The following is a 24,288-nucleotide window of genomic DNA, read 5'->3' on the forward strand; positions in this document are numbered from 1 at the left end:
ACCAAATTTTTTTTTTTTTTTTTCGAGACGGAGTCTCGCTCTTTCACCCGGGCTGGACTGCAGTGGCGTGATCTCGGCTCACTGCAAGCTCCGCCTCCCAGGTTCACGCCATTCTCCTGCCTCAGCCTCTCAAGTAGCTGAGACTACAGGCGTCTGCCACTGTGCCCGGCTAATTTTTTGTAATTTTAGTAGAGACTGTGTTTCACTGTGTTAGCCAGGATGGTCTCGATCCTCCTGACCTTGTGATCCACCTACCTTGGCCTCCCAAAGTGCTGGGATTACAGGCGTGAGCCACCGGGCCTGGCCACCAAATTTTCAAACAAGTATATAAGGAGACTTGTGTGAGGATGTGCACTGCAACATTATTTGCAGTGTCAGAGAGTTGGAGGCACTCTGGCTGCCCATCTCTGTGGAGTGGAGTGGTAGAAAGTGGTGGGTGTACACGATGAAATATTATGTAGCAGAAGACATATGGGCATAAATCTTAACATAGTTCTGAGTGAAAAGTAAGAAAGCAATTAAATATAAATTTATATAAGTTAAAAGTACAGGCTCATGAAAGCAACAGTACACATTTTATACGTACCAATAAAAGGATATGAAGGATGGTGGTGAAAATGGGAATAAAAGGGAATAAATTAAACAAAATTGTATATTGTGGTGGTGACTACCAGAATGTAGCCCTCTGACCACAATGAAAGATAGCCTGTCCTCCCTTCATTACTCTCCAATACCCAGCCCTAATGCCCTCGCCTACATTCACAGCAACACCCAGGCTCTCCCTGCAGGATCAGGGCAGCAACTAGGGCAGGTGGGTGCCCAAGGGGCCCGCACAGCCTGCCTCACTCCCATCCTCCTGCAGATATGGTGGTCCTAGGATGAGGGAAGCCACTTGGTAGCCCTAATCCTTTAGTTTAGTTTCTGGGGGTATCTGCTGTCTGCATGGACATGGCAAAGAGAGAGTTTCTCTCTTGAGCCCTGCCTTTCTGACCCATTGAGACATTTCAGGGGGATGAGAAGCCTGCCATCACTTACCTGTAGCTCCTCTCTCTGTGAATGAGCCCCCTTCCCAGGATGGAGATCACACAGTCCTCCATGGGGGCATCTAGGGAGTTCTGGAGGCTGACTGAGGCTGTGAGGGGTTGATACTGCTCTGCTTTCTCTGGCATCTGTGGGAAGAGGCAATACCTGGTGTGGATGCCAAGGGCACAGGCGCAGTCACTCTCTCCTCCCATGCACCCCTGTACCCACCTCAGTAAGTTTCCTCATCTCTGCCAAGCTGACTCAAACTTCACAGCTGATGTCTTCTACCGCTCTACCTGCTCTTCCTGCATTTATTCCCACCCTTGGTCCTTCACTGATAATTTCTGATGTCGCCTCTCCTCTATGCAGACCCCTTGGAGGGTTTCCCACTGTCTTGGGAATTCAGTTTACATTGTATTCAACGTTCTTCATGGTGTGTCCCCAAACCCCCTCTCCCACCTCACCTGTTCTTCCCATGACTAAGTGACATCCCAGCCCCGTCAGGGACTGATCCATCCCCAGCACACCCCTCACGCTACCTTCCATTACACCTCTTTGCTGTCTTCTTCTGTCTTCAGTGGCCTTCCCCTACCTCTGTACTGAAAGGGTACCCATTTTTCAAGGCCCAGCATAGATGTCATCTCTTTCATAAGGTCATCCCCAAACCCACCAGCTGGAATTAATTCCCTTTGCTTCACTTATTCCATAGCAACTTTGTGCATCTATTAAAGCACTTATCTGGAAGACCAAATGTTGTGTCTCCCTAACTAAACTATAACCTGCTTGAGGGCAGGGATCAGATCTCATTCATTTTGGCCAGGGTAGACACATGGAAAGAGGGCTGGACCAAGAGCCATAAGCCTCTAGAACTTCCTGTTTTTATAATCTTGGGCATGTTGCTCTCTAGGGCTCAGTTTTTTCATCTGAATAATGGGAACAGTTCTACCTCACAGGGCTTAGAAAGAAATAAAGGAGCTGAAAATCCTCTGGCATGTGTATGAGGTGCTAAATAAACATAGGCTATTATGATCCCTGTAGGTAGGAGGCAGTAACTGGGAAGGCCCCAATTTTAGAAACCTTTACTTAACTAAAGAAGTTGGAAGATTTAAACCTTAATAGGGCATGTAAGAAACTATGTCTTTCAAGGGAAGGAGCTCTTAAATGTAGCATTTTCTGGTAATCCTGCAGCACAGTCATCTGCTCTGAAGGGGCCTGGATTCCTTCTGAAATGGGGACCTGAGTGGTGGCAGACGAGGGCAACTCAGGGGAGGACTGGTGCCTACCTTGATGGCAAGGTGTGGTCTACAAATGGCAATGTCTTCCTGAGCAAAGCAGCTAAGGTTGGATTCAGAGTGTGTTGCCATGGCGGTGAGTCTAAGGAAGGTGTTCTCGGGTGGGTTTCGCTCAAAATCGGAGAAGAACACGCCGATGGTTATTATCTTTTCTGAAACACATGACAGGTGGAGTCAGTGGCAACAGGTGTATGTACCCCAGAAACAGCCATAGTTACACACACAATACAAAGGACTCAGGGCCTCACTGAGGCCAGAAAGATGCACCATTTTCCCCAGCAATTGTACACTTGGAACTCACTCAAGACCTCACTCCTCACCCTCATCCCCATCACCAACCCTGACAATGCTCTTGGCAGACCACCTCAGTGGGGTTGGGAAAGGGTCCCCTGTGAACTGGAAGAAGTTAAGCTCTTTGGGCCTCAGTGTCCTTGTCTAATAATGCCTACCTAGTGGGATGGTTTGTGTTGTTTGTAGGGTTTTTGTTTTGTTTTAGAGACAGGGTCTCGCTCTGTCACCCTACAGAAGAAATATCTACTCCTACTGTCACTACTGCTCAGGGGATGAGGTATCCCCCCCCCCGCCTAAGTTGAATCCTCTGCTTTCTAAATCTGTGCCCCACCCTGACCCCATCACACTAGCTGTGTAACCCTGAGTAAATTATCGAGCCTCTCTGTGTCTCATCTCCTCATCTGTAAAGTGAGGATAGCAATGGTTCTTGCCTCAGAATGTGGTTGTGAGGGCTAACAAGATGATGCATATAAAGCACTTAACACCATTTTGGGCAAATAGTAAGTGCCTGATAAATGTGAGCTACAATTATTCTAGTTGTCTCATATCCCCAAGCATAGCACTATCAATTTTAACCCATCTCTCCTGAGGCTCCATTCTTTCCCTCTTGCCTGCTTATTTTCCTCAGCATAGAAGCAGGTTCAACTCTCTCCCTCTGCCCAGTGTCCCTGGCTGACTACTCCCCAGCCTCACCTTTTCCTGTCATGCCTCCAGGGAGGACTAGACAGTTTGTCTCACCTTCCCAACGCAATCGGCTTAACGCCCAGGAAGCTTCTCTGTAAGTCCACTCTCTTAATGGTGCTTTTCAGCCTTGACACCTCGTGCCCTTTCTGCTGACCTTGCTGGGTGCCCCCTTTCTTTGACTATTTGACCTCCCTTACTCTGCTTTTCCTCTGATCGCCCCCTAAATGCTGCTGCTGCTGCTGGGTTCCCTCCTCACCCTCTCATCTACTCACTGTCCTCTCCCCACTGCCATGAGCTCATCTATGCCCTGACTCTTTGTTGGCCCCCCTGTGCTGGGATTTCCACGTCTGAGCTCCAGCCCAGAACTTTATCTTACCAAGGTTTCCTGCCACCTGCTGGCCAGCTCCACTTGCGTGTGTCACGGGCTTTCAGACACAATGTGCCACAACCAAATCCATCCTTTTTCTCCCCAAACCTGCTCCTCCCCATTTTTCCTATTCTAGTGACTCACCCAAACCAGAAGCACCCACCACACACATATACACACTCACACATTCACAAGCCCCATCTATCTCAACTCCTTAATATGTTTTAACTCTAAGTGCTGCTAGCTTAGTTTGGCCTTCATTTCTTGACTTGATGATTTACACAACCTTCTCATCTTCAATCCAGTGGTTCTCAAGACTGGATGCATGTTAGAATCAAGTGGGGAGCTTTAAAAAACAATCCCAATGCCAGGCCACACCCCAAATCAGTTACATCAGACTCTGGCGGTGAAGCCCAGACATCAGTATTTTTAAAAGTTCCCCAGATGATCGGAGTCTCTGAACCTACTCTGGCTCAGAAGGCTGCCCCCTCCGCCCCCCGCCAAAAAAAAAAAAAGTTCCAAGATGACTCAATGTGCAGCTAAGGTTAAGAAGCACTCTTCTTATATGACCCCTTCCATTCCATTCTGCCAAAAGTTCTTTCTTGTTAAAATGAATTTCTGATTCCATTGACTACCCTGGTTGAAACCTTCCACCAGTTTTCCATTACCCAGAGAACAAAACTCAAACTCCTTAGCAAGAGAGACAAGACCCTGTGTCACCTGGGCCCTGTCCAGTTCTCATGCCACTCCCCCAACTCCACTCCTCCCATGCTTGGAAAGGGAAGAGTGATACAGAGACTGGAGGTGAGGTGACCGGTTAGAAGGCTGTTGCAATGCTGTAGACAAGCTCTCGTCAACTGATTCTCACACTTGTCTGCACATCGGAATTACTTCAGTTTTTAAAAATTCTGATGTGTTCCACCATGGAGTTTTTGTTTTTTTTCTTTTTGAGACGGAGTGTCACTGTGTCACCCAGGCTGGAGTGCAGTGGCATGATCTTGGCTCACTGCAACCTCTGCCTCCTGGGTTCAAGCGATTCTCCTGCCTCAGTCTCCCCAGTAGCTGGGATTACAGTTGTGTGCCACCAAGCCTGGCTAATTTTTGTATTTTTAGTAGAGTCGGGGTTTCACCATGTTGCCCAGGCTGATCTTGAACTCCTGACCTCAGGTGATCTGTCCACTTTGGCCTCCCAAAGTGCTGGGATTACAGGCATGAGCCACTGCGTCCAGCCCACCATAGAATCTGTCATTTAATTGGCCTGAGATGCAGGCTGAGCATCAAACTTCCTCCAGGTGATTCTAATGTGCAGCAAAATTTAAAAACAATTGTTCTGGTTCAGGGAATCTTAACCGAAGAATAACACAGGGTGTTAAAAAAACAAAAAAACAATACCTGGACCCCATCTCAGACCAATTAAGAAAGAACCTCAGGGATGAGCAGGGCCCTTTGCACATGTTGCTCCTTCCATCTGGAATGCCAAGACTTACTTTTCTGGCCATTACTCTCCTACTCATCCTTCCAGATTCCATGCAGTACTATTTATTTGGGGGCAGCTTATTCCAGCCTGGGGGGAGGTGCTCTCCTGCCACTGTACTCTGTTAAACTCAGCAAACACTTCTCACACTGCTATGAAGGGTCTGTTTACTTATCTGACTGCAGTTGGCATCGTGTTTTTTTCCTGCTTCAGGCCCAATAAATATGTGTTGAATGAATGAATGAGAGAGAACATGAGAGTGAGCAGCAGGGGCTCAAAGCCATCTCTAGAGACTGCAGGGGGTGCCCTGTGGCTGCTGTCTGCCCAAGGCAGGGGCCATGTGTGTGTGTGTCGGGGGGTGTCTGGTGGGGCCATAGAGCATTACCCAGGTTGGCACTGAGCGTGAGGTGCAGCTTCTTCCTCCAGAGCTTGGCAGCAAGGACACCGTTGTAGTGTACAGCCTGGACCCCAATTGCCAGCTGCACTGCCTTCTCCTGCTCACTGTGATTAACCAGCGTCACTGAGATCTGGGCATCCCCTCTCAGGGGTAGGGAGCTGGGTGCTTTCAAGAGCAGGTACAGAGGACTGGCAGTCTCGAGACTGGGAGGACGGATGCCGTTGTCTTTCTCACGTTCCATTTTCTCTTTCTCGACTCTCTCCAGCACCTCTTTTTCCTGAAGAGACCCTGGAGAAGGGAAGAAACAAAGCTGACCTTTTACTCGGGTGGTATAAACGCTTCTAATAAAACCCTGGGAATCAAAACCATTTACCCACTTCTGCTCAAATGCCAAAGTCACAAGAACTTAGCAAGCCTCTAAGGCCATATTTAGCCCAAAAATGTCTGTGTCAGGCAGCTCCACCACCGATACAGTGTGTCTCTTCCAAACCACTCAAGGACCAAGTTCTTTTTCAAGTGCTATGAATTCTCCCCTTGAATGATGAGAGAGCAAGGTTGGGGACAAGTCAACACTGTCTCTGAAGACAGTTTTGCAGGGAACTGAACTTTCCTATGTGAAAGAATTTAGACTTCCTCTGAGGGTCAGGAATGCTGCTAAATGTCCTAGGGTGCACAGCCTGTACAACAAGGACATATCTGGGCCCAAATGTCAATGGTGTCAAATGGGGTTGAGAAACCCTGTTTTATATGATGTGGAAAGGACAAGTCTCTTTCTGGCTGCATCTACCAGGCCCATCCCTCTCCCTCGCTTGCCGTTTCAGGTACCGAGAAGCCTGGGGCCCTTCCCTGGCCCGTACCTTCAGGATACTTGTAGTTCTGAGTGATGTCCTCGCAGCGGTCACTGCCCACACCCTTGGTGCTGATGTTGTTGCCAACATACTTTGTGTTGGAGTCAGTCAACTCCAGTGTCCCATCCTCACAGCACTTCCAGACCACACATGAGGCATTTATGGCAGCAAAAAGGTCTGACACTGCTGGGGTCAGCCCCAGCGTCCCCTCCTTGACTGCTCTGACCGGCACCAGATCACAGGACTCCAGGACTGAGGGAGAGAAAGGTTGGTGAGCATGGGAGCTGCGCCTAGACCTCTGCTCAGTTCAGAACTGCGTAACCTCAGTCCCCATCCTCTAGCCTATTTTCCCTCCACGAGGACCAAGGTCAGAGGTGAGCACTAGGCAGGGTTTCTGAGAGAGTCACAGAGGTAAAACTATTTAGTGATAAAACTTTTTGGTCATGGTCCCTGGCAGAAGCCCTCTCAGGAACTGGACAGGCAGAAGCTCAGAGGGTCACATTTAGCGTGAGGAGCTCTCAAGCCAGCTTTACTATGGATATGACAGGAATAGGGCTACCTTTCTTGAGCACTTACTAGGTGCCAGGCTCTGTGCCATTTCTGTTCCTGGGTGAGGAAGAGCTATCTTTTTGTGGGTCCTGAAGCTTCCTTTTCTGGGCTTGAGCCTATCCCGATGCCCTCTTCATCCATGTCCAGAACCTCAGAACCCCTGCTGTAAGCCCCTGGCCTAGCACAGCCACTTGCCATCTTAAGATCCTCTGCCCTTCACTGTGACCCAACTCCCTCACCCGCAGCTCTAAGGTGCCTCATCTACCTACAGCCTTGTAGCCGGGATGGCAGGCACCTCTATTCCCATGAGCCCACTGGCATCAGGTCAGCTTTCTGCTGGCTGCTGTCATGCCTCGTGCTTCTACTGTTTTAGAGGATGCAGACCCCCTTGGGACTGCCTGCTGCTCCCGAGTCCTCTCTGGGGACTTCAGCTCTGTGCAGCCCTGCGTGGTCCTGGACCCACCCCTAAGCTTTACCTCTACCTCCATTAGGAGCACTTGGGTGCAGAATCTGCCATCCATCATAACCCTGGGGCAAGGCAGGCCGCGTCATCCAGCACTCTGTGGAAGTCTGGAAGATCCTGAATGCAGCAAAGAGAAAAATTCAAGTGGGAAAGAAAACGAGTGCTGAAGAGGTTCTGGAAATGCAGCCTGGCAGAGCTGTTGTTGTTCCAGTGGGATGGGAGGTCACTGTGTCAAAGTGGCTGTGGCACTCCCAGGAAGGGGCGTGCACACCATCACTGACCATCAGCGCCGCCTCTAAGGGTCTTGAAAGCCTACTCTCCATGCCAGGGCCATGCAGGGGGTGGGGCTCCTGCAGAGGTGTGCTATGCAGGGTTGGAGCCCTTCCTGGACTGGAACCTCATCTCCCTTGGGATTCTCACCAGATTCTGCCTCTCTGGCCTTCTCCGTTCTGAAGTCCCTCCTCATTATAGTATTCATCTATGAGCAGACGCCCACCGGTGCCCTGTGCTGAGGCAAACGTGGTCACCACGCGGGCAGGGATTCCCAGACATCGCAGCACTGCGAGAAGAGGGGCGGAGTGTCAGGGGGCGCTCGAGAGACCGGGCTGGGGGCGTGTGGGAGGCTAGGATTTTCAGTGTCTCCTCTGGGCACTGAAAACTTGGAAAGAAGAGGAGTGCAGGAACCTAGAAGTGGCAGCCAAGAACAGGATGCATGAAGGCTGATCAATAAGGCACAGGTTCCACCGCATGCGGGGCATATAGCAGGGGAGAAGGCAACAGAGCATAGAACACAGCGCTGCGGGGCTGCTCTGCTAGGGCAGGGTTAGGGAAGTAAGTGAATTTGGGAAAGGAGTTTGCAAATGAGCCCAACTGTGCTGAGGGGAAAAGCAGCAGAAGCTGGCGGGAGGAGCTGCCTGGGACAACTACTTCTGTGTGACGAGATGGGGAAATGCGGCCGCAGGGAGGCAGCACCTGCTTTTGGAGATGTCCTTCCCACATGGGAGGCCAGGGGACAACCCAGGAGGCAGGGCACTCTACAGGAGACAAGGGGACCAACCTGTGCAAGCAACAGCAGCCAACACCCAGGCCTGGCCATCATACACAGGTCGGCCTCGGCCGGTGAGCCACTGCCGCAGGATGGGCACGCTGCCCCGGCGCTTGTTCAGCAAGGCCCCTTCCTGGGTGGCCTGGGTCTGCGGAGTGGGCAGGACCCTCTGCTCCTTGAGAAAATGCAGCTGTTTGGGGAAATGTGTGGATGTCAATATGAGTCCCTTGGGCAGGACAGCTTCCAGGGCATGGGTAAGGAGGGCTCATCACAGTACTCCAACCATGGTGAACAGATCCCCAGCATTAGAGCCACCTGGTACTGGTTAAACCTGCATGCTCCTGGGCTCCATCCTAGGCCCCTGGGTCATAGCTCTAGGGCTGGAGCCCAGGACCCCCCTTCTTAACAAGTTCTCTGGCTCCAGCCACAAAGAGGAGCATGAGAGCTGCCCTTCCTTGGGGGCTGGTTTCACTGGTTCTTAGTCCTCCACCCTGACTCATTTGAGGTGGTTTGCACCTGGGTCCTGGAGGCCACTTATCCCAAGCTTCTTTCAACTCACAGGCTGGCCTGGACTCTCACCATCTTTTCAGAGGGGACTTCAGCGGCAAAGAGGGAATGGTGAACACATGACTCCTCTGAGAGGATTTTTAGGGACAAGGAAAAGCACCGAGTTACCATCATGGTCTGCATATTCTTATGAATAATTTAGAAGTATAAAAGAAGTCCCTTCGATCACTGCAGCAGCAAGCACTGGGTAAGATGGGCCCTACCCACTCCTTCCCATGGGCCTAAGCTCCAGGATGGGACTGGGTGTGGGGAGGGAAAAGAGGCTTAGTCTTCTGCGGGCTTGCATCCTGAGGGATCACACATTTCTTTGCTTTTCTCCCTGCTGTGGATGCTATTGCCTGTCTTTTTGTCCTCCTCGGACCCTTCTGTAGGAACTGTCCCCACACCCTGGGAGGAGGGGGCCATTTGTGATTTGGGGGTTTCTGAGGCCATGGTGGTGGGGCAGGTCTCTCAGAGGGCTCTTGTCTCACCCCTGCCCCATTCTGGTTCCCCAGCCTCTCGCTTACCAAGGCACCCAACACACGGGCCACGTGCACCGGCTGGCTCCACTTCTCTACCTGCTTGTCCTCGCTCAGCAAGCGCAGGCTGAGGTCAATGACATCCCCCTCGAACTGTTAAGGATCACACAGGGCCATGATGAAGGGTCCCCAGGTCAGGCACTCATCCTGCAGGACAGCCTCATCATCTCGTCCTTCTCCCAGACCCGCACTCCACACCTGCCTCCCTTGCCTCGTCCCTCTGAGGAGCTCTGGCTCCCTCCCCCCACCTCTCAATGGGACCTGGGTTCCTTTTCCCAGGCATCCAGTCCTTTGCCTAGCTGTTTTCTGACTCCCAGTAGGGTGTGAGCTCTCAGGGACCCATGCTGTACTGTTTCGTTTCATTGCATTGCATTCCATTTCCATTTAGTGAACCCTGACTGCTCCTACCAGCCCTGAACCGGGAGTGGAGGATACCGAGGCAGCTCCTGTTCCTGAGGAGCCCACGGTTTAGGACTGGAGATGGACACGCAGTGCAGCCCCTTAGATTACAGAGCACAGCAGCATGGCCAGGGCTCTTGTAGAGATGCTGGCACAGAGCAGCACAGTGGAGAGGCTCCCCCTGCCTTCGGGGATTGGGGAAGGCTTTGAGAAGGTCTTGAGAGATGGGTAGGAGCTTGCCAGGAGATAAGAGTGGGAAGCCCTTCCTGGCAGAGGGAACGTTCAGCCTGTTGCTCTGAGGATGGTGAGGAGTTGGAACATGGGGCGGTTCATGGGGAAAGGAAAGCAGGGTCCTGGCTGGAAGGGCCGTGGATGTTAGGCTAGGGGGATTTGGTCTTTATCTCAAAGACAGTGGGGATGTAACTGGGGCTTGATTTGCCACAGTTTTAAGGAAAATAATTCTGGGAGCTCCTGGAGGATGTTCTGATATGGCCCAGAGGAAGGAGAGGCATCACAAAGCTGAAATGGGCTAAATAAATGGTCTCATGACCAGGGGTTTTTGAACCTACCAGCTCTGTCTAGCCTGAACATGCAAGGTTATGGGACAGTCACTCTACACACTCCTCCCCTAGAGGGCCCTGGTACCTGGCCAAAGTCCCAGGACTCTGCCTGGATGCAGTCAGCTGTACCCAGGTAGATGAGACCATTCTGGTTCAACAAGTACTCCATGCGCTGAGCCTCATTCTTCAGGAACACAGCATCCTCTGGTGAGAGGTGGGTAGGGATGAGGGCCTGTGGGGGTCCTAGGTCCACCCTCCACATCCAGGCCTCTGTCCTCCCTGCCGAGATTAGGTTTGGCTGCAGGCCACCCCGTCAGCTCTGGGCCTAATGAAGACTGAGGAGGAAGTCCCTCTTTCACTGCCCCCACTGGGACCCAGCCCAGAGTCCCTGGGTCAATCAGGGTGTGGCCTTTATGGTCAGCCAGGAAGACAAGAACAACCTTAAAAAGCTTGGCTGGCCAGGTGCAGTGGCTCACGCCTATAATCCCAGCACTTTGGGAGGCCAAAGCAGGACAGTTTGAGGCCAGGAGTTCGAGACCAGCCTGGGCAACACAGCAAGACTCCGTCTCTACAAAAAATAAAAAAAAACAGCCAGGTGTGGTGGTGCGCACTTGTAGTCCTAGCTATTCAGGAGGCTGAAGCGGGAGGAAACTTGAGCCCAGGAGTTTGAGGTTGCAATGAGCTATGATGGTGCCACTGCACTCCAGCCTGGGTGACAGAGTGAGAGATTTTCTCTTAAAAAAAATGAAAACCAGCCAGGCGTGGTGGCTCACGCCTGTAATCCCAGCACTTTGGGAGGCTGAGGCGGGTGGATCACCTGAGGTCAGGAGATCAAGACCAGCCTGACCAACATGGTGAAACCCTGTCTCTACTAAAAATACAAAAAATTAGGTAGGTGTGGTGGCACTTGCTTGTAATTCCAGCTACTTGGGAGGCTAAGGCAGGAGAATCTCTTGAATCCAGGAGGCAGAGGCTGCAGTGAGCTGAGATCATGCCATCGCACTCCAGCTTGGGCAACAAGAGTGAAACTCCGTCTCAAAAAAAAAAAAAAAAAAGAAAAAAGAAGAAAAAAAAGAAAATCCTAGTCGTTCACAGCCAGAATACTATCGTCCCTGGATAAACTGGCAACAGGCCAGGGAGCTTCCCAATGGCTTGTATGTCTTTCCCACAAATTCAATTTGTGACCAAAAACAGGTGTTTCAGAAAAAAGACAATTAAGCATAGGCTGACGGATGTAAGCAGAGGGAAGAGGAGCATTTGGCAAAACAGGGTTGGAGGGTTGGAAGGAGCAGCGGGGTTGAGAGGTGGAAGTCAGAACATTGGATTTCTGCCCCGGGGGTGTCCAAGTGAGTCTAGGGCTCCCTCAGTCTCCTCCCGGTGCCCCTCCTGCTTTCCTCATCCTAGGGTTGGGCTGGAAATCATGAGGAGGGTCGGCGACTTTTAAGGGGGCCATCACCCATTCTGGGAAGCTAGAAGCAGGAGGGCAACTGCTTAGGGCTAATCACTCTGACCCAATGGCCAAGGTGGAGTGGACAGGGGTTAGACTAGTTTCTGGGGACTAGAGAGAGAAAAGGATTTCCAAATCATCCAGAGGAGCTGCTAGGCTAACCTCTCTGGAGCCCTCCAGGGATCCATCTGGGGATGAGGGTCCTCAAGGCAACAGAAGGATAAGACACCAGAAATGAGGAAGCCCTGAAAAATCTGGGGCCTAAAATCACAGAACCATATGCCCAAGGAGCCCTCCACTCCTGCCTTCCATCCTGAGTACTCTCTGAAGTCAGCTAGGCATCACTGTTTTTTATTTTTTATTTTTTTGGAAATTACTTCAAACTGAGGTGTTTGGCCCCAGGATCTACAGGGCTCTAGGAAGTAGCTTATGAGAGCATGGGCAGTGCCAGCCTCCTCCTCTCTGCTTGGGTGTATGTAGCCCCCTTTATAAAGTGCCTGGCCTGTGAGCAGGGCTCCAACTTTTATCATAGGATGTAAAATGATGTAAAATTTCATTTTGAATCCCCATCTCCAAGCATGGCAAGATGACACTGAGATGCCAGGGAATCTGAAAATTTCTCAGTCACCTCCCAGATGAGCGGAGCCAATGACTCTCCCCTGCCCAGACAGAGACCTCCACCCACACTCAGGCAGAGAGGCCCTCCCTAGGCAGGTCCCTACAAACTGAGCACAAAGGCAGGACTCCTGGCACTGGAGTCAAGAGTGTGGGCACCCTGAGCCAAGCACTGTCCTAGAACTCTTTGCTGGGTCTTTACGGTGGTCGCCAGGGCCTGGCTCTGGAAGCAGACTCAGGGTGATCTGGGGGTATACCAATGCCTCAGCTTCGGAGGGAAGCGGCTTGAAGGGCTTTCTGCCAGTCGTGGAGAGTCAAAGGGCCTCCCCCAGCCCAGGGGCCCTGCATCTACATTCAACCACATGGGGCACCTGGATGAATACTAGCTCCCATCTGCTGATCCACCTGCCTGCGCCCTTGGAGCAGGAAATAAGGGCCTGAGCTGAGGACAGGTGGGGCCACCTGAAGTCGGGGAGAACGCTGCCCTGGACAGGAGAAGTGGAGAGAGAACCCACTGGGATTTAGGTACCACAGAGAAAAGCAGTCAGGAGCTGCGGGCCAGACATGAGGCCAGGCTTAAGAACCTGGGAAGGTTCTTCCACCTCCCCATGTTTCCGTCAGTTTCCCAGCCCCGCCTTGCCACGGGGCCTCCTTCAGGCTGGCAGCAAAACTCTTGAGAGGAAAAGGGCTATGTACTCGTTTGATGTTGTAAAGACAGGAAAGCCAGGAGAAACTCTTTTTCATTCTCCCAACAAACCCTTCAGGGAGCCCAAGGATGAAGGTGGGTGAGATAGATTTCAAAGCAAAGACAGACACAATTTTCAGAGTGGGGAGGAAGAGAAGATGGGTCCTACTTTGGGTCTTATTTGGACATGTATTATGTCAGATGGCCATTTCTAGACGACATAGCTCCAGCCACAGCTAGGGCTGAGCTTTGCTAGAGGTGGCCACGGTTGGGGGGGCGGGGCACAGCAGGTCACCTGACCCCAGGGAAGCCGCTCATAGGCTGGTGAACCGTAGGGTCCTGTCAGACCCTTGGGTAGGGGGTTCTGGAGAGCGCCCAGCAATCTGCAAGAACAGAATGAGCCGCAAGAGAGGAGCAAAGACAGGGAAGTGTAGATTTCCTGGGAAGCGGAAGCAGAAGCTTGTGGAATAACACAGACCTCTTGGGGCCCTGGTCGGCGGGGGAGCCTTATCAATTCAAAATGGTATATTCTTTTTCTTAAAGAGGGTCCCCCAGATTGCACCAGCTTCAGGTCCTGCAAAGCCTGAGTGCACTCTGGAAACAGAATAGCCGGGGAGAGAGAGAGAAGCCCATCCTCAGGCCACCTCATTCCCGAGGCCCTCTCCAGTTCTCACCCCTGCACTGTTATAATGAAGGGCAGCTTTCCCAGGGTCATCTCAGTGAGTCTCAACTCCTGTGACCAAAATAGCCTGAGCCAGCACCAGGGTCTGGTGGTGAGACAAGCTTTTGCTTTCAGTGGGAAGGCTCAACCTGCTTCTCCCAGGGGTGACACCAAAACAGGACCCTGGGTCTGAGAGCTGGTTCATTCAGGGAGAAAGCCCTGGCACAGACTGGGTGTTGGTGCTGTCCTTAGAGAGGGCTGCCGCAGGGGCCTGGTGCAGGTGCTCCCTGCCAGAGCTGCACCCCAGCTCCAGTGTCTGGAGTCTCCATGCAGCCCAGGCTGGCCCAGGTCCAAACTTACCTCTACTCCAGGGGTTAAAAAGCAGTGTGAACTGACCCAAGAGGTGTTGCTTCCTGCCTGAGACCTGCAGCAGAAGCGAGTAGTGGCCAATGACAGCGTCCGCAGGTGTGGTCACAGAGATGGTCCAGGACTGGGCATCTCTCTCCTCCACCACTGCACTCCACCACTTTCGGTCCCCCAGACTGGAAATTGGGAATGTGGCTTGGGTCCTGTGGATCTTGGAAGGCTGCTCTCCTGCAGTCACACAGTGATTAGTCTGTCACTGGGACTTCTTGGTCACAACTCAGAGTAATAAGGTCAGGGTATTACAAAGATGGAGCAGGTGAAATTTGTTTTTGGAGGATAATGAAAGTGGCCCACCTAGAAATGAGGCCCATCAAGAAACAGTGATAGGAGAGCAAAGGCTTTTGGCACCCATGGACCTACATCACAGTCTATAAAATGGGCATTGTAATAGTACCTTCTTCATGGTCCATGGGAGGACTGAATGAAATATTGCATGTGAAGTACTTGGCCCAACACCTGACAGGTAGTATGGATTCAATAAACAGTAGCAATTAAATGTTGTATTTAGCCTGGGTTCGATTCCATCCAGAATTTTCTTTTTCTTTCTTTCTTTTTGAGACGGAGTTTTGCTCTTGTCGCCCAGGCTGGAGTGCAATGGCACGATCTCGGCTCATTGCAACCTCCACCTCCTGGGTTCAAGTGATTCTCCTGCCTCAGCCTCCCCAGTAGCTGGGATTATAGGCCACCATGCCTGGCTAATTTTTTGTATTTTTAGTAGAAACGGGGCTTCACCATGTTGGTCAGGCTGGTCCTGAACTCCTGACCTCAGGTAATCCACCCGCCTTGGCCTCCCAAAGCGCTGGGATTACAGGCGTGAGCCACCACACCCGGCCCCATCCAGAATTTTCTACAAAGCTACTATTATATTTGCAACTGAAAAGAAGCTCTTGGTGATGCTGCTGCTAGGCAGCTTCTGAGTCATCATAAACAATATTTACCAGGCACATAATCTCGTGGCACCCTCATGACTGCCCTGCCAGGTGGGCAGGACTTCTTACGGCCCAGCTGCAGTGTGGGCCATTTGTCCCTTGATTCCCTAACAGGGTACTGGAGACAACAGAGAACCCCCCAGGCCTGCTGCCAAAGGAGTCTAGGCCTGTCTCACTAACCAGTTTGTGCAGTGAGGGCCACCTTCTTCAGGGCAGGCAGAAATGCACGGACTGGAGCGCGGAAGTGCAGGATGATGGTGAAGGGCTGCCCCCTCCTCACAAAGAGGCGCCGGGAGCTGAGGGCCTTGGTGTGGTGCTCCTCATTGTTTCTTGCTGCCTGAAAGTCACAGCTCTTGATACCCAGGGCTGTTGTGGGAAAGAGAGAAGTCACGGAAACTAAGTAAATGTGACAATGTAAGTACAAGCAGAGATTCTGGAGTCAGAGAGACCAGGGTTCTAATCCTCGGCTCCACTTACGTTTTAGCGGTGCGATCCCAGGCAAGTAACTTAACCACCCTGAGCCTCAGTTTCCTTTTCCTTAGAATAATCATCCCTCCCTTCAGAGTTGTGGGGATTAGATGATGTACAATACATTTAGCAGTGTCAGATACACAGTAAGTCCCATTAAATGAAACTGTTGTTGTTGTTATTATTATTAATAAGTGCATTGCTTACTCTCATTGTTGGCCTCCTTTTTCTGGTCCCAATCCACAAGCAATGAATAAAACCCAAAATCTTTCTTGCACCTACTCATTTTTTCTTAGAGCACAATCAGATAATTTTTAGAGCTAGTTTTGAGATCACTGAGTCCAATTCTCTTGTTTTATAGATGAGAAGAGTGAGGCTGAGTGTGGAACTGTCTCACCCAAGACTGTGCATGGTAGCTTTTTGACCTAAAGTCTTACTATAAACTCACAGCACTATGCAGCCCAGAAAAACCCTTCACAGAGGTGGCTCAAGAGTATTACGACAGTCTGTTAATCAATTCTCATTTAACAGAAGTGATATGGTTTGGCTTTGGGTCCCTGCCCAAATATCAGGTCGAATTGTAATCCCCAGTGTTAGAGGAGGGGCCTGGTGGGAGGTGATTGGATCATGGGGGCAGTTTCTAATGGTTTAGCACCATCCCCCTAGTGCTGCTTGTTTAAAAGTGTGTAGCACCTCCTCCTTCACTCTCTCTCTCTCTCTTTCCCACCAGCCATGTGAAGATGTGCTTGCTTCCCCTTCACATTCTGCCATGATTGTAAGTTTCCTAAGGCCTCCCCAGGAGCAGAAGCTTGTATAGCCCACAGAACCATGAGCCAGTTAAACTCCTTTTCTTTATAAATTACCCCATCTCAGGTATGTCTTTATAGCGGTGTGAGAACAGACTAATACAAGAGGGAAGAAAAAAACAAGGAGTAGAGAAGTCAAAAGATACGTTCAGCAAGCGCAAGATAAGGAACAATGCTGGAAAAAAAAGTTGGTTTTTTTGTTTTGTTTTGTTTTGTTTTGTTTTTGCAGCAAAGGAATTGTGTACTTTTTGTTCCTTTAATAGCAGAAGGCCATTGGGAATCTCCTTGGTCTGAAAGGCAGCCTGCAGTTTTTGCACTGGCTCAACTGCCACAAGAGAGAAACTATGGCTTTTGCTCACAGGTATGAAATGAGGTCTAACCCACTTCAGGGAAGTGATATGACCCTGATAGCAATGTCCTTTAGACTACAAGACGGATCTTGTCAAATTCAGGATACTCCTACTTCAAATTTTCCTCAGTTCCCAGTCTCTCTGACTTAGAGCTGAAGAGTAGAGGGGAAGGATGTTCTACTTTTCTTTCACTAGTGATGGGGATGATAGAAGATGCCAATGATGTCTATTTAGGGCAAAAGAACTGACATTATTGAATATGAAGAAATGTGAAAGTGTGCAGAGGAGGGAAGGAACCTCTCTGTGTCTGGTCCTCGTGTCCCTGGGTGCCCCTTGCATCCTTGTATCCCCCTCCTCCACTTGGCTTGGTCAGACCATGGCTATAGATAAAGTAGCCATGGGGAGGCTGGGATTTGTAAGCTGAAGTACAGCAGCACTCAGAAACCAACAACGATTCCTCTTTCTGCTTAGCGCAAAGCTTGTGCTGGGGCCCAGGATAAGCCCTGCCTCTGCAGACTGGTTGAGTTGGATTGGATGGTGGAATGCCTTAGTCACATCCTAAGTCATATGACTTGAGCCTCAGTGTATCCGAACCCACGTAGACCATAGTGTTACGGCAAGAGTCACTAGAATTCATTTGGATTCTTGTTCTGTCTAGAAGGCTCCCACCATCTCTTCTCTACCTGGCAGATGTCTACTCATCTTCCAAGATCCAAAGGCACCCACCTCTGTAGCCTTCACTGACTCCTCCTGGCAGAGGTCAGTCCTCTGGACTCCCACAGTACTCTGCTCCACTTTCTTCAGCACTTATCCCATTTGATACCCATCACCTGCCTAGTCCTCTGCTCCCCTTTTCACTGTGAGCTCCCCAAGATACAGTGCTTTCTCATATCTGCATCCTCTGCCCCAGCAGAACTCAATAGATAGCCAATCAGTGTTTGCTCCGTCAATGAATGGATGAGAACATTGAGACGGCCTTAAAGGAGATTTTCTCAGATGCATCACAGGGGCCTCAGGCCCCCACCTGTGCTGCCAGACCCTCGCAGGGCCCCTGAGGTTTCTGCATTCTTTAGGTCTGCCTGGTTTCTTGGTTTATCTCTGCCTCTGCCCCTTTTTGGTGGATTCATTGACTCCTGCCTCCCCTTATCTCCCATTGGGTCTTGAGGCAATGATACCTTCGTGTTTTCCCAGCATCTCCTATTTGTACCACAGCCCATGAGAAGTTGTGTTAACCCGGAGATCATGTGGAATGCTCTTCAGAGGTGCACAATACCCCACCCTCCTCCCTCTCTGCCTTTCACAATACCCCAGAGCTGCCTCAGATGTGCCCCTCAAGCAGTTATGTGTTTAACGACTGGCTGGGGGGAGGGGGAGGTGAGGGGAAAGGGCGTACTGAGTTACAGCATTTGCCAAGTTCTGTTGTGTAAACTACTCCCCCTGTGGCCAGTCTGAAGCTACTGAGGTGATGTCAGCAAGCGCAGAGCTGTGAAGAGGCGCGGACTGGCACATCATCATGTGGTTTTTCCAGCACAGAGATACAGGAGACATAAACACCCTCAAGAACATAAAGGTAAAAAGGAGTAAAATACGTAGGAAGTGATGAGTTTAGAGTACTTATTATCTTTCTAATATAAATTTTTTACTTGTAAGTTTATACAATTTAATTTTTAATAATGCCTGTGTTTAAGAACTGGTTCACAAGATTCCTCAAAATTTAGCAATTGGCTCTTGCAAGTCAGCACAAGCCAGCTCCAGCCACTGCAGCATGTCATGAGTTCATACTCAGTGATTCTCATCTGGTGGCTACTGGGCTCTCTGCCACCCACTGCCTGGAAAGAATTTAGTGCCCAGGGGCATCCTCTGGTTTGGGACTAGACTAAACAATCTCCTGATATCTTTGTGTTTCTCTGATTGAGTAGATTTTAATTTGTCTGGTCTCTACAGAATAAAAAGAACGATTTGGCCAGGCGCAGTGGCTCACGCCTGTAATCCCAGAACTTTGGGAGGCCGAGGCGGATGGATCACGAGGTCAAGAGATCGAGACCATCCTGGCCAACAAGGTGAAACTCCGTCTCTACTAAAAATACAAAAAATTAGCCGGGCATGGTGGTGGGCGCCTGTAGTCCCAGCTACTCAGAAAGCTGAGGCAGGAGAGTCACTTGAACCCAGGAGGCGGAGGTTGCAGTGAGCCGAGATTGCGCCACTGCACTCCAGCCTGGTGACAGAGAGAGACTCCGTTAAAAAAAAAAAAAAAAAAAAAGGACAATTTATTGGTGTCTGCCCTATTTTCACAAGATGTAGCTGAGATTATTGATTTAATTCACCCACAATTCTTTTTTTTTCCTTCTCAGCTGTTGGTCTCAGCGTCAGTTGCCCTCCGCACACCAGACTGTCCAACCAGGGCAGGGGAGTGAGGCAGTTTCTATAGCAACAGAACCACAGCTGCACCCCACTGTCCCCACACCTCTGCACCATTTCCCTCTGCCTACCCGCTTGCTTCTCCCAGGACACAAAACAGCCAGGCAATTCCCAGGCCAGGATATAATAATTCCTGCCAAGAGTGCTGCGACTCTGACCACCTCTGTTGGTTTCTTGCTTTGTGTCTGCCTCTGCCCCTTTTAGGTGGATTCCCTGACTCCCTCCTCTCCTTCTCTCCCATTTGGTGTAGAAGCTGTGACACCTTCATGCTACCCAGGGTGTCTCTCATTTGTATCAGTAAGCTGTGAACACTTATGCTATGATGACCTTGGGATAAGAATATAAATCCATGTTAACCACCATCACCATCTCACCATCATACAACTATCATGACCAGTTTACCCCAACATGCTACCCCATAACCACCCCACAGCAACATCACCATCACCTCCGCCTCCACCAGCACCCATCATCACACCACGCTCCACAGCCAGCTCACTATCACCTCTACCAGCACCCACCTACCACACCCCCTCCACAGCCACCTAATTATCACCAGTACCCCCTCCCCCACCATCTCCCCGCCTACCATCCATCCCACTTCCTTTAATGAAAACAGGTGATGCTGCGGGGGCTGCATACAGTCCAGCAAACCCTGTCGAGCGCTGGCTTGGCTCACCCTGTCCCATGGTTGCAGGCCGCTCCTCTTATCCACTTGGCCGCAGAAAGCGCCTGTCTCGAACTGTTGCTTCTGGGCTCCTTCTGGGCTTTCTGTCTTCCAGACAGAAAATATGAAGGCACTTTTGTTGGCTTAAGAATCTGGAAATATCAAAACCTCCCCCCACTACTCCTGTGAGCACCCTGACATGTTTCTTCTCTCCTACTCCCTCCCTGCTGGTATCTCCTGGACCAGTTACTGGGAGTAACCCTGTTCATTTTATCTCTTGTGCCAGGAGCCCCAGGCAGGAATACGCCTGGCAGCCCTGGGGGAGGGGGTGGGATAGGGAAGACCTGCCAACTAGAGAAGCCTAGAACAAACCTTGAAGCCTCTTGCTTCAGTGGTCTCAAGAGACTCTCAGAGATGTTATCTGGAGGGTACTGGAAGACTCTGGAAGAGAGGAGGCCACAAACAGGAGTCCCATATCCAACTCCAAATCTCAGGCCCTAAACGTGACAGGGGCTGCAAGTTGCAAGATGTTCATGGGCTGTTTTGATAATAGAGAGAACACGTGCATCTGCAATTTATCTGTGTGAAAAAGATAAGGAAGTAGAATTTGTTGGTGAAAAATAAATGTATTAAAAGTAGAAGCTGGGGCCCCAACTCTTCCAAGCCTACCTGGTCTGGGACCCTCTACCAGAGAAGGTTGGGAACTATCTTGGGACTCAGGCCCTATGTCTTTTCAATTTTTCTTTCTTTAGTTCCTGAAGAGACAAGAGAAGGATCTCATATTTGGCCTTACCTGGGCTTGTGAAACTGTGTTACCAGAAGCACTCTCAGGGCAGCTGTACTTGCTGCATATACATGAGACGTCTATAGAATGATATAAAACACACTGCCAAAAATATTGGTTGCCTGTGGGGAGGGGATCTGGGCAGTGGGGTAGAAAGGTTATCTTTCTGCTGTTTACTCTTTTATACTTTTAAAACTTTGAACTTTTGAACTCATTTGAAGGATCTTATGATGTAAAAAAAAAAATGAAACTTCTGCCTTTCACTAGCGCAGTGGCTCATGCCTGTAATCCCAGCACTTTGGGAAGCCAAGTCAGGCAGATCACCTGAGGTCAGGAGTTCGAGACCAGCCTGGCCAATATGGTGAAACCCTCTCTCTACTAAAAATACAAAAATTAGCTGGGCGTGGTGGCAGGCGCCTGTACTCCCAGCTACTCGGGAGGCTAAGGCAGAAGAATTGCTTGAACCTGGGAGGCTGAGGTTGCAGTGAGCCAAGATCATGTCACTGCACAGCCAGCATGGAGCAAGACTCCATCTCAGAAAAAAAAAAAAATCCTTCATAAGAAATGAAGAAGTTAATTTTTCATTATTTGAAGATGTCATTTTTTACCTGGAAAACTTGAATCTACTAACAATGATTATAAAAGGTAATTTAGTGAGCTGGCTAATACCAAAATTATAGAAGCCAATAGTTTCCATACCTGCAATCAATAACAAGTCAGAAACTGTAATTAAAGACCCAACCTATAATAGCAACAACAACAAAAGGTGAAATTTCTAGAAATAAACTTAAGAAATGTGAAGTGCTGTCAGTAAAACACTTGGAAACGGTACGGAGGGACACCAAATAAGACTTGAGCAGATAAAAAGGAAGATCACCATCCTGGGTAGGACAACTCAACTTTATAAAGCGGTCATTTCTTCCCAAGTTGATCTTAAGTTTAATTCAAGTTTAAACACCAAGATTGTTTTTTGAAACTAGGTAAACTGATTCTAAGGTTCAAAAGGAAATTTCTAAGATAATAATAAAGTGTGACCAGCCTTCCTAGATATGAACACATAATATGATATTACTGTAATTGAAAAGTCCATAGATCAAAATACATGTATTAAATGTATGCTAAATGTGGCACTTCAAATCCATGGGGAAATGAAGGATTTATCAGTAAATGATTTTGGGACAACTAGCTTGTCAAAATACAGTTGGCTTCCTATCTTATGCCACACATCAAAATAAATTTCAGATGGATCAAAACTCTTATTAAATCCTTAAAGTAATAGAAGAAAAAATGAGACACTTCTTCTTAAGTTAACTTGGGAAAACCTTTAAAAATATTATGCAAAACTCAGAAGACAAAAAGAAAATACTGAGAAATTTGATTCCTTAAAAATTTTTAAATGGAAATATTCACAATGTTAAAGGATATGCAGGTGGGGCACGGTGGCTTACACCTGTAATCCCAGCACTTTGGGAGGCTGAGGCGGGTGGATCACGAGGTCAGGAGTTTGAGACCAGCCTGGCCAACTTGGTGAAACCCCATGTCTACTAAAAATACAAAAAATTAGCTGAGCGTGGTGGCATGTGCCTGTAATCCCAGCTACTTGGGAGGCTGAGGCAGGAGAATAGCTTGAACCCAGGAGGTTGGAGGTTGCGGTGAGCTGAGACTGGGCCACTGCGCTCCAGCCTGGGCCACAGAGTGAGAATCCGTCTCAAAAACAAAACAAAACAAGATATGCAACAAGTTGGGGAAAATATTTGAAACTCATATCACGAAGGATTAATCTCCTTAATATAAAAGATGCCTATAAATCAATAAGAATAACAAACTATTAGAAAAATGAGTAAAGGATATGATAGACAATTCACAGAAAAAGAAATAAAAATGTCTATCAATTCCATGGAAAGATGTTCAGCCTCATTTAATAAAAATGCAAAATAAAAACAGCCTGAGATATCATTCTTTCTTCACCTATTAGATTGGCAAAGATAAAAGAGTTTGACAACATTTTGAGTTGGTGATGTTTTAGGAAAATAGTTGCTCTCTTATAATACTAGTGGGAGTGCAAATTTAAATTGGTGCAGCCTCGGCTGGGCGCGGTGGCTCATGCCTGTAATCCCAGCACTTTGGGAGGCAGGTGAATCACTTGAGGTCAGGAGTTCGAGACCAGCCAGGCCAAGATGGTGAAAACCAATCTCTACTAAAAATACCATAATTAGCCAGACATGGTGGTGGGCGCCTGTAATCTCAGCTACTCGGGAGACTGAGACATGAGAATCGCTTGAACCTGGTGGGTGGAGGTTGCAGTTAGCCAAGATCATGCCACTGCATTCCAGCCTTGACAACAGAGCAAGACTTTGTCTCAAAAAAATAGAAATAAATAAATAACTGGTGCAGCCTCTCCAAATTTGTGCAGCCTCTACAGAGAGTGTTAGTCAGACTGGGTGGCTTAAACAACAGATATTTATGTTCTCACCCTTCTGTAGGATGGAAGTTCAAGATCAGGGCCTTTAGGCTTGGTGTCTGGTGAAGGCTCTCTTCCTCACATGCCCTCTTCCCTGTGTCCACGCGGAAAGAGAAAGATCTCTGGTGTATTTTCCTTTTCGTCTTCCTATAAGGACATCATTCCTACTGGATTGAAGCCCATTCTTATGACCCCACTTCACCTTTATTACCTTCTTATAGGTCCCATCTCCAAATACAGTCACATTGGGGGTTAGGGCTTCAGCATATGAATTTTTGGGGAGGACACAATTCAGTCCAGAACAAAGGGAAATTAAGTAGTTTCTACCAAAACTTTAAATGTCTGTACTTTTTGCTGCTCTGCCTATGGATTAGCCATTCTTTATTCCTTTACTTTCTTAATAAACTTGCTCTCACTTAAAAAAAAAAAAAAGTCTATACTTTTGATTCAGCCATTCTACTTCTAGGTATTTATCATACAAATGATCAAACAGGTGTAAAATGAAATTTATACAAGTATATTCAAGGCATTGATATTTATAATAGCCAAATACTAGAAACTACCTAAACATCCATGCATAAGGTATTAGGTAGATAAATTATGGAACATGCATTCAATAAAATACATAAAGGTGAAAAAGAATGAAGTAGCTCTATATAAAAGGATGTGGAACAATCTCCAAGCTCGATTTGTTTGTTTATTTGTTTTGAGACAGGGTCTTGCTCTGTCACCCAGGCTGGAGTGCGGTGGTGCAATCATGGCTCACTGCAGCCTCAACCCCTGGGCTCAAGTGATCCTCCCACTTCAGCCTCCAGAGTAGCTGGGACTACAGGCATGTGCCACTACATCTGGCTAATTTTTATTTTTTGTAGAGATAGGGTCCCACTATGTTTCCCAGGCTGGTCTTGAACTCCGGTGCTCAAGTGATCCCCCAGCCTTGGCCTCCCAAAGTGTTGGGATTACAGGCATGAGCCACCGCGCCCAGTCCAAGCTGTATTGTTACGTGGAATAAGCAAGGTAGAGAACAATGTGAATAGTATACTATCTTTGTGTAAAGGGTATGTGTGCGTGGGGAGAATATATATGAATTTGCT

The 24,288-nt window shown here is 49.0% G+C and overlaps 2 protein-coding genes across 14 annotated transcripts in view; one reads left to right on the forward strand and one right to left on the reverse strand.

Moving 5' to 3' along the window:
• CCNDBP1 (cyclin D1 binding protein 1) overlaps positions 1-16,680 on the forward strand; it is a 32,257-nt gene extending 15,577 nt beyond the window's left edge. Inside the window, exons 11-12 of one of the 4 annotated variants that reach the window (XR_010151652.1) lie at positions 8,995-9,187; positions 16,439-16,680. Coding sequence is in view for 1 of the 4 variants with exons in the window: in XM_054667460.2 (XP_054523435.1) it covers positions 8,995-9,055 (61 nt within the window). In the remaining 3 variants the exon portion in view is untranslated. Of the gene's footprint in view, positions 1-8,994; positions 11,557-16,438 lie in introns of those variants that run through there. The other 3 variants (XR_008539560.2, XR_008539561.2, XM_054667460.2) reach the window with 3 other exon arrangements.
• The window catches only part of EPB42 (erythrocyte membrane protein band 4.2), a 29,292-nt gene that overhangs the window by 3,586 nt on the left and 1,418 nt on the right, over positions 1-24,288 (reverse strand). The window contains exons 2-16 of one of the 10 annotated variants that reach the window (XM_063794834.1): positions 23,207-23,341; positions 20,619-20,704; positions 20,322-20,528; positions 19,872-20,053; positions 15,421-15,606; positions 14,246-14,479; positions 10,563-10,681; positions 9,507-9,611; positions 8,446-8,623; positions 7,809-7,947; positions 7,402-7,505; positions 6,386-6,628; positions 5,517-5,816; positions 2,307-2,467; positions 1,036-1,169 (exon numbers count right to left, since the gene is read on the reverse strand). In XM_063794834.1, coding sequence (XP_063650904.1) covers positions 1,036-1,169; positions 2,307-2,467; positions 5,517-5,816; positions 6,386-6,628; positions 7,402-7,505; positions 7,809-7,947; positions 8,446-8,623; positions 9,507-9,611; positions 10,563-10,681; positions 14,246-14,479; positions 15,421-15,606; positions 19,872-19,971 — 2,003 coding nt within the window. In that variant the 5' untranslated portion in view covers positions 19,972-20,053; positions 20,322-20,528; positions 20,619-20,704; positions 23,207-23,341. Of the gene's footprint in view, positions 1-1,035; positions 1,170-2,306; positions 2,468-5,516; positions 5,817-6,385; positions 6,629-7,401; positions 7,506-7,808; positions 7,948-8,445; positions 8,624-9,506; positions 9,612-10,562; positions 10,682-14,245; positions 14,480-15,420; positions 15,607-19,871; positions 20,165-20,321; positions 20,529-20,618; positions 20,705-23,206; positions 23,342-24,288 lie in introns of those variants that run through there. The other 9 variants (XM_063794835.1, XM_054667455.2, XM_063794836.1 and 6 more) reach the window with 9 other exon arrangements.

Source organism: Pan troglodytes, chromosome 16 (genome assembly GCF_028858775.2).
Source record: "Pan troglodytes isolate AG18354 chromosome 16, NHGRI_mPanTro3-v2.0_pri, whole genome shotgun sequence".
In the NCBI taxonomy this organism is placed as follows: domain Eukaryota; kingdom Metazoa; phylum Chordata; class Mammalia; order Primates; family Hominidae; genus Pan; species Pan troglodytes.